The sequence below is a fragment of the Penaeus monodon genome, unplaced genomic scaffold (assembly GCF_015228065.2).
Source record: "Penaeus monodon isolate SGIC_2016 unplaced genomic scaffold, NSTDA_Pmon_1 PmonScaffold_13953, whole genome shotgun sequence".
NCBI classification, from domain to species: domain Eukaryota; kingdom Metazoa; phylum Arthropoda; class Malacostraca; order Decapoda; family Penaeidae; genus Penaeus; species Penaeus monodon.
This window is the reverse complement of record NW_023642992.1, coordinates 1-9,489: the sequence shown is the minus strand read 5'-3', so window position 1 is coordinate 9,489 and position 9,489 is coordinate 1. Positions and strand designations below refer to the sequence as shown.

General features: G+C 41.7%; 1 protein-coding gene across 1 annotated transcript; it reads right to left on the bottom strand.

The window, feature by feature from the left end:
* Positions 1-1,016: 1,016 nt before the first annotated feature.
* Positions 1,017-4,654, bottom strand: LOC119569304 (luc7-like protein 3). Its single transcript, XM_037917526.1, has 3 exons — positions 4,605-4,654; positions 1,755-1,943; positions 1,017-1,479 (listed from the first exon to the last, which is right to left on the bottom strand). The coding sequence occupies exons 1-3, from the start codon at positions 4,652-4,654 to the stop codon at positions 1,017-1,019; spliced, it is 702 nt and encodes a 233-aa protein (XP_037773454.1).
* Between the last annotated feature and the right edge of the window lie 4,835 nt (positions 4,655-9,489).

The following is a 9,489-nucleotide window of genomic DNA, read 5'->3' as shown; positions in this document are numbered from 1 at the left end:
AAATGAAAAAGGAAAGCTCCTTCTGGGTATCTCCTCACATTTTCCATTTTCGGTAGTAAGGAGGTTGTGTCTGCAATTCTCCTGGTAAAAGATCTAGGAGAGGGTCGATCAGTGGTTTAGAAGGCGGGTCTACAGGTCTGGTTGGAGATCTGCAACCACTCAACACTGGTCTCCCTTGCCATGAACCTGTGCTTGGGTCTAGAGGTTTATGAGTTTTAGTGGGGGGGGTGGAGGGAGGACATACCAGTGTGGTATTATGGGTTTGTGCTCTAAAGGGCATCTCTTTGTCCCGCAGAGACGCTCGCCTCTTCCTTCCTTCTTTTCCTGCTCTGTCTAGGGTAAAAAACAGATTAACCAACATAATACTCTCTCGCTGTAATGTAACTAGAGCCCTCCTCTGGGTTATTTAAGTCTATATATGTCTCTTGTCCTTTAGATGCTTTTCAACCCATCGCTATGTACGCTCTGCTTGTTTTCACACGACCATCAGCTCCATCTTTATCAGCCTGTTTACTCACTAATTCAGATTTTCGGCTAAATCTTTTAATGCTTTGTGTTCTAATTTAGTTAGGTTTGGGTACCTTTCATTCTTTTCCCATGCCTGCTACACTTCAAAAGTTCACATTTGATCAATTATCTAGGCGCTGGCATCTTCCGAGGGGGAGGTTTCTCTATCTTGGAGTGTTAATTGTTGCTGGTAATTTTCTTTCTCTTGTTCCTTCAAGATGCTCCAGCTGTAGAGAGGAATGTAATCTTCATTAATGGTTCGTTGGTAGGGTTTCTAATGAGTATGGAAGTCTCCATGCTTTCTTTTCTTGGGGGAACCTGGTACAAAAGACCTGACCTTTATGCAAACGCGAGAAATTATCTTCTTTATTTAGACTTCACTTACCACCAGTATCCATGGCCAACTGTTTTGCCTTCTCCTTGCACTGTCTTTTCTCCTCTTCTTCCTTTTCCCACTGGGAGCTTCTCTTTGCTGGTCTACCTACCATGTTTCTTTGGTCTCCTCTGTATCATATCGGCTGTGTTATATGCCCTTCTCTGTGAGGTTTCTCTGTTGCCAATTTTGTTTGTGCCATTGGTTTTGGGGTTTCCATTCCTTTCCTGTGGAATTCTTGATGGGGGTAGGACCTTCTCTGGAAGTCGTGAAGTTTTGTTTGTTGAGGCCCCTCCTTACATCTAGCTCCTGTGGGTTTCTTTTCTAGGTGATGTTTGTGGATGTCCAGGTGTTCCTCTCTGTCCTTGCCTTTGTTCACGTCCTGTTTCTTGGGTCTCTTTCTTCTCTGAACCTCCTCCTCTGGGGTAGACCTGTGCTTACTCCTGCTGGGGGGCGATTCTCTGTATTCGTGTTCTCCTTGTATATGTTTCTTTTCCATGTCTTTCTCTTGTTCTCTTTTTCTTTTCTTTTCTCTTCTATGGCTAGTCCTGAAACCCTGCCAGGTGGTCCGTTGCTGCTTCGAGCCCTCCCTGTTATTTCTTGGGGGGAGGTTTCAATTTGTCACTTCTTGGTTTCTGGTTATGTTGTCACTTGTTTTGTCTACTATAGTTTGCTAGTATCGCCTATTGCTCCTATTACTCTATCCATAGGTATGGCATGCATCTATTTTCCTTCCTCCAGAGCATTGTTTTTTCTGGATCATTATCTTTATTAATGTCCTCCGCTATTCATGGTTATCCTCGCCGGGTATGCCAATTTCATGGGGGACCTATTGAGGTAGCTGAGTGGGAAGAGGTTCTGATTTTCTTCCTACGACTTCTCGAGTCCCTTCTGTGGAGTCCTCTGATGAAGGCTGAAATGCTCCCAATTCAGGATGTTTTCTTGGTCCTCCGCAGTGGGGTGCTGCGTTCTGACACTCTCCAGGTCTGGGTTCATTATTTTCTTTCCACAGGGCCTCTGTCTTGAGGTACTCTCGGAGTGAGACTCTTCTTTATAGTTTCCTCTTCTGAATATATCTCCAGGGTGTGGGTAGGTGGAATTTGTCTTCACCTTCCTCCTTACTGTGACTCTCTACTGTGGAGTCCATATTTTCTTCTCGTGGGGGTTTTCCCATTCTATCTGTGGTTTTATATCTCTTTCCATACATCTATATATCGTTTCCTTTCGTTATCTGTTAATGGTCTATTTGATTTTTCTTTCATGTACTTTACTAGAGGGTATCTGATTTGAAATGAGGAAGTATTTTTCCTCAGGGGGGTCCTCGACTCAAATTTTATGCTTAACTTCCAGGGCTCGCTTTAGGCTTCATGACCAAATGTCCCGTGTGTAAGTCTCTGGGTATTTTAATCTGAGGTCTTCTCTTGCAATCTATTATATCCCATCTGTTTCTATAAGACCTCTGCCTTCAGATTAGCTTCTAATCAACCCCTGCCACTATCCTAGCTGCATTACCCCAATCTTTGCTCCCCATTTCATACCATAGAGGGGGTAATTTCTCCTCTGGCTGGGTAATTTGGTGCTGACAGTGTAAATCTATCTACTACTTCCCTGTTTCTCACGGGGGGGGGGGGGGGGCATTGGTCATAAAGGCTATCATACATTGTGCAGAAAATTCTTGTTTTATAGATAGGTCAACTGGTGGAAATCTGCCTGTTTCCTCCCCTTCATTAATCTGTATAATTATTGGGGTTTCTATTATATCTGGGGAGGGTCCTCGTGGAAACCTATTTCGTTATAGTTTTCCTGAGTAAGGGGGCTATAAGGGGGATGCATTCTATGTCTGAATTGCCTTTTATCTCAAGCATCTGATGAGTCCATCCTCCTGTCCATTCTACGGGTTTTATGGGTGAATTGCTGATCTTTGTGTTGTTCTTATTTCCTACCTGTTCATTACCTCGCTTGTTTTCCTTATGTTCACTCAAAACTATGTTGCTCAATAGAGGGGGCCATTTCTGTGGGCCCTTCCTTCTCGACTGAGGTCTGAGTTCATATTTTCACCAGATTCCTGCTATCTTTCTGCTTTGCTTGTTGCCTAGTCTCCTATTTGCCGTTTATTGGGGGGGGGGGGTCCCTTGTTTATTCTCTTCTTATCTTTTTGTAAGTGATATAGGTTAAGGAACGCACTCTCCATCCAAGAGCTCAGGGGGGGGGGGAGTAGTTGAAATAGGCTAGGCGAGGTTAGGTGGGTGTATTTAGGAGGAATATGTCCAGGGGTTAGTTCAGGTTTAGGTAGTATGTTTTATGTGTTGGCATGATGCAGGAGAAAAGTTGCAAATATAAATATACTGGGCTGTTTTTTTTCTTTTCCGTCTTGTTCTTAAAACTTTGGCCTTTTACTGCGTATCGGTTGGCTGGTGGCTGGCAACAATTCTGTATCAAAACGACTGCACTTGCTTTACTAAATTCTGTAAGTCATACAAACACTGCACTTGCGTGACTTAGTTGGCAACTGACAGTGTTCGTGGGCAGGGAGATTTCACTCTCTTGGGCCATGATATGGATTGCGTAGGGTGCCTATATTACGTGGTATTCTTAATCGACTCAGCTATACGTTCACAAAACGGGTATCAACACTTGAGTTATCTTCACTGAGCTTGCTGTATGCAAGTAATCCTCAAAGTACATCATGAAAATGGAACGCTTCACTCCCTTGTGTACTAAACAAGCAAACCCTTCAAAAGTGACGAAGAAAAACAGAAAGGTACGGTGGTGGCTCAAACGGCAGCAAAGAGGAGGGGGTGCCACATCTGATAAATATAGAAAAAAACGGACCTACATACAAAGATAACAAAAGATGCTAAGAAACCCCAAATGGATCGGGGTGAGCTCTTAGCTCTACCTGTTTTCCTTCGTGTGTTGTTGTAGTGGGGATTCCTCTCTGGTCTGTTCTTTCTGTTCTGTTTGGTTTGAAATCCTCCTTGAGTTGTCCACTTGTCACTTTTCACTGTGAACTGTTTCTATGTTTTCTTTCTAGCCACTGTATATCACTGAGATATCTACTTATAGTTTTCTGAAGGGGGTATAACAATCACCATCATACGCATGACACTAACAGTAAACCTAGGCGCGAGCGCTTTCGGCCGACGAGGCCTCTTCAGTCCTTGGTAGGTTGTTACTGAATCTTTTATTTTGACAACTTCTCTTTATATATTCTAAACAAGGGGATAAATGATGTGGAGTAGGCAAGGTGATATGGCCCTGTTCCCACTTCCTGTTTCCTGGCTGGTGACAGTGGGGCGAGGGAATGGAACTGGGAGGTTCGGTCCTTACTGTACTTATCAATATATAGAGTATTACGAGGGTTATATACAATAAACTGTCTTAATATATAGTGATATGTCATTTTTGTTGTATGTTTATTTCTTTGCATATTCCTTTTCATTTAATCTTGTTCATTGATAATCAGTACAGTGCAATCATATATAATATTATATATCCATCTCCACGCATTAATGGAGGAGGTGGGGGGGGTGTTTATTTTCTTTTTTGTATTTTTAATTTCACATAATGGGTATATTAATATGTTTACTCCATTGATAAAACCATACCAAACGCACAAAAATATCTACATATGAAAAAGGTTGCTCTTTGTGTTTCCTTAGTCTTGACGAGGGTGGTGGTTGGGGGGGGGGGCGGCAATACTCTCTGTTGTCGCACATCATACCTTCGCTTGTCCGCCTGGTGGTTAATTTTGATAAGAAGGCTGTAGAACATGGACCCTGCTGAGGGCTTACATCGTCAGGAGAAGAGGGGGGTTAGGTTTGGGCATTTTATGTGCCGTCATCCAACTGTCCTGGTGCCTGAGAGCCTGAATAGGAAGACCAAGACAAACCCCACCACACCAAAGAAACAAAGGGATGACAATACACGACCCAGGTGGGGGGTTGGGTTGATCGCCGTCCTCTGTTGCCATGTGATGTGTGCCGTCTTCCTTTCCTCCTGTTAAAGAAACTGTGAAAAAACTCGTATCATGTGTTTTGTGTCAAGCCAAGTGTGTTATTGTCATATCTTGCATTATTCTGATAGTTCAGGGCCTGGCTGGGGCCTGTGATAATGTTGGTAGCCTCTCACCGTTGCCTGGACCTGCTTACTGACTCTCTTCCTGTGCTTTGGGGCTGTTCTAAGCCGGGGAAACTGTGGAGGCAGGGAGTAATAGCAGGGGCTCTCTATCTTGTCTATGTCTATTATAATAGGGTACGTCAGATAAATATTAGGTCTCATTTTTTTCAAAAATAGCTGTCCTTACCTGTGTCTCTCCAATACGTAGCAGTGACTAGTAGGGGAACTAGGGGGAGGTAATCTGTAAATGTCTAGATGTGTGCCACCGGGTTACTGCTCTCCCTGGGGGTGGGGAGAGAGAGAAAGACTGATAGTATTACTGTCATTGTATCTTCATATGTAATCTAATTTTTCTAGTTGTTACGAAGCAGAATTTTACTGTTTAACATATGAATTTCTGTACCTGTTATTTTGTGCATTCACAACTCACTGTATTGGGTCTAATATCTTGAATGTTTTCCAATTATGGAAATAAATTTTGTAATATTTGCTTATATAGTTGGTAGCTTCCTCACCTTTGCATTGGCCGTGCTTACCTGACTCTTTGCCTGTGCTTTGTGCTATGCCAAGCGGGGAACTGGGATACCGGGGGAGCAGGTAGGGGCTTTTATCTTGTCCTTTTCTATTTATATTTTATTAATAGGTAGCTTCATAAATATTCATTCTTAAAATTTTTTCTAAGTAGTTCCTTACCTGTGTCTCTCAATACGTAGCAATGCTAAGGATGGGGAACAAGTGGTGGAGGGAATGATGTGACTTCACAATGCAACCTTGACTGACTCTCTCTGCCTGAGTGGAGAGAGCGGGAAGGGCCGATATAGTTACTTCCTTTTATCTTTCTTATCTTATTCTCTTTAATCATTTTCCTTTCTAAAGGGAACTGTGGAATTACTATTAACCATTGGTGCAGTATATTTTGTCTTACCTGCCTGTATATTAAATTGTCTGTTAATTGTGTGCATATCCACTAATCTTCTTGTAGGCTAATATTTTGAATGTTACATATCTATGGAACATACATTTGTAATATTTATTCTTATATATATCTTTTATGAAAAAAACAGTCTTCTTTTGGTGGTGGGTAAATGGTTAGGTTTCAAGAGGGGATTAACTCAGGTGAGCTCACCGTGACCTTGGACGCTGCTTGTTTGAAGGAATGGGGGAGCTGCCTGGCTTCTTCAAATACCTTCCTCCTGTCTGAGTTCTCTCATTCTCGTCCTTGTCCACGTCAGAGGCGACGGGAACTGTGGCTCTGATCAACTGCTCTGCAATCTGAGGTTCCCTTCTTCCTGCATCAATGTTGTTGGAGGTCCTAGATGCTGTCGCCAGGGTGTGTCTCTGGAATTTTCTTTGATCACTCCATATTTCTTAGGAAATGTCCTCACTGCTCCTGCATTGCTGGGGAATATAATAAAGGAAATCGTATTCTGTTGTGGTTGTTCCTCACCTTTGCTAATTAGCATCTATGTCCTTTAGTTTTCTATTTTTTCAGAGCTGAGGTGTGGCATCTGTTATCATATCCTCTCGCACTTGGATAACCTGTCCAGTTCCTGCAATGCTTGTTTTATTCTTGTGCTCACTCCACTGACTATTCTCTTAATTCTGAGATAGCCTGTGATAAAGGAAGAGATTTCATTAGGTTGGGGTGATGATTTGACCTGAATGGAATTTGGTGTTATTTAGAGGGTTTTAATACACTGTGGTTTGTGGCACCTTCTCATCGAATACAACCATGTGGGTGTCAGGAAAGGTAGCTATCTCTCGGCTGTATTGCCAATGTGAATGTAGGTCTGGATGAATGTTGTTTCAAATCCTTCATGGTTGGGCCTGCTTCTGCTTCTGTCCCTAACAAAAAACTTCCAGAAATATGTCTCAATGTACCTATAGAAAATTCAGCTGTTTACCAGCTTCTTCTTTTTGTCTCAATACTTGCATGTACGAAACTTGTTCCGCCACTGCACCGATACCAGAGGCTCCTATGGATGTCCCTTTCTCCCTTCTATAGACACTATTGTTGAGATCTCAACCTGGTGCCTGTCAGCAATGGTTCTATGCTTCCCTTGATCACGTATGGTGGTGGAGCTGCCAGTTGTTAGTCTTGGTAGAGTCTTTCTTCACATACGGGAAAAATTCTGCTCTAGAAATTGGCCACGGAACAAAGCTGCTTCTCCTTTGGGATAGAGGGGGTAAAGGGAACTATTATCAAAGAAAAAAGGAAAGCTCCTTCTGTGGTATCTCCTCACATTTTCCATTTCTGTATAGAAGGAGGTTGGGTCCTGCAATTCTCTCTGGTAAAGATCTAGAGAGGGTTGAGATATGTGGTTAGAAGGCGTCTAAACAGGTCTGGTTGGAGAGCTGCAACCACTCAACACTGTCCTCGCCTGGCCATGAACCTGTGCTTTGGGTCTAGAGGTTTATGAGTTTTAGAGGACATACCAGTGCGGTATGTGGTTTTGTGCTCTAGAAGGGCATCTTCTTTGTCTGCGCGAGAAGCTTCTCCGCTTCCTTGGGAGAGAGGAAAAAGAAAATAAAAATGTAGAGGAGGTCAAGCGGTAGAAGAAGGGGGAAAGTGAGCAATTGGAGTAAATTTTGTTGTTTTTGTTTCGTAGACTTTCCACGACATAATATATATATATATATCTCTATATAACCTAATATATATTTATATATCTATATATTATATATATAGATTAATAATATAGATATGTATAGTATATGTATATAATATATATCTATATATATATAATATATATATATATATATATATATATTATTTATATATGTGTGTGTGTGTGTGTGTGTGTTGTGTGTGTGTGTGTGTGTGTGTGTGTGTGTGTGTTGTGTGTGGTGTGTGTGGTGTGTGTATGTGTAATACATAATATATATATATATCTATATATGTATAAGCACATACACACACACACCACACACAACACACACACACACACACACACGACACACACACCCACACACACCACACACACACCACACACATATGTATATGTTCTTATATATATATTATATATATATTATAATATATATATATATATATTTATATATATATTATATATATTAATTATATTAATATACCTTTGGCAGGGAACGGGGGTAATTGAAGTTCCTCTACAGAAGATACATTTCTGGGTTCTGAAAAAAAGGTAGGTCTTTTGTCCCTCCCCAAGGAAAAAAAAAGCAGGGGAGGACTTCCACCCCTCATTGAAACCCTACAAAAAACCTTTAAATAAAGTTCACTCCTCTCTACGCCGGGGCATCTAAAAAGGAAACAAGAGAAAAAAATTACCACAAAAATTACCCCCCAAATAAGGAAAACCCCCCCCCCTGGGAAGATCCCCGGCCTAGAAAATATGATCAATGGAACTTTTTGAAGTTATCAGGCGGAAAAATGAAAGCCCCACCAAACAAAATTAAAAAACAAACATTAAAAGATTTGCAGAAAATCCGATTAGTGATTAAAAAAGGCTGAAAAGTGGACTCTGGTCGTGTTAAAAACAGCGTTACATAGCTATGGGTGAAAAGCATCAAAAAGGGACAGAGACATATAAGTATTAAATAAACCCAAAGGGGCTCTAGCTAAGTAAAGAGAGAGAGTATTATGTTGGTTTAAACGTTTTTTTACCCCCAACAGGCCAGAAAAAAAGGAAGGGAAAAGGAAAGCTTCTCTGCAGGGCAAAAAGTGCCTTTTAGACACAAACCCATCATACCCACGGTATGTCCTCCCTAAAACTCTAAACCTCTAGACCCCAAACCAGTTTTTGGCCAGGGAGACCAGTTTTTTAGTGGTTGCAGCCTCCAACAGACCTTTAACGCCTTTTCCAATATCTCACCCCCCTCCTAGATTTTTACCAAGAATTGCAAAACCAAAATCCTTCCCACAGAAAATGGAAAAATTTGGGAGATACCCAAAGGCTTTCCCCTTTTTTATTTGATATAGTCTCCCTTTACCCTCTATCCCACAGGAAGAAGCAGCTTTTTTTGTGGCAATTTCTATGACAATTTTTCCCATGTAAAAAAAGACTCTACCAACTACAAAATGGCACTCCCCCCCCATACTTGATCAAGGAAGGGATAGACCTGTGCTGACAGGCACCCCGTTGGAATTTAAAAATAGTTTTTTTATGCAGGGAAAGGGTACAGCCATGGGGCCTCGTATCGGGGGGCAGTGGGGGAAATTTTCGTACTGCAAGTATTGAGACAAAAAGGGAAAAAGCTGGTAAAAAACCCCGGATTTTCTATAGGTACATGATGACATATTTGGCATTTTTTTTGGGTAGGTACAAGGGGCCCCCGAACTTTTGCAGGGGCCCACCCCCCCATTTTGGGAAAGGGGAAAAATTTTTTAAAAAAAACCCCCAACCCCCTTTCATCCCCCCAAAAAAAACCCCTAACCCAAAATTCACTTGGGAAAACAGGGCCAAGGGGGAGGGAAAAAAACCCCACCTTTCTAAAAAAAAAAACAAACCCTTGTATTT

What these genes read in the sequence shown, in the direction of transcription:
- LOC119569304 (XM_037917526.1), bottom strand. Translation starts at nt 4,654, where the DNA reads ATGTTCTACAGCCTTCTTATCAAAATTAACCACCAGGCGGACAAGCGA. An exon ending in CACCAGGCGGACAAGCGAAG is followed by an intron (nt 1,944 to 4,604) that starts GTATGATGTGCG and finishes TATATTCAGAAG; the next exon opens with AGGAAACTATAAAGAAGAGT. An exon ending in CAGAAGGGACTCGAGAAGTC is followed by an intron (nt 1,480 to 1,754) that starts GTAGGAAGAAAA and finishes CCTCCCCCCAAG; the next exon opens with AAATAACAGGGAGGGCTCGA.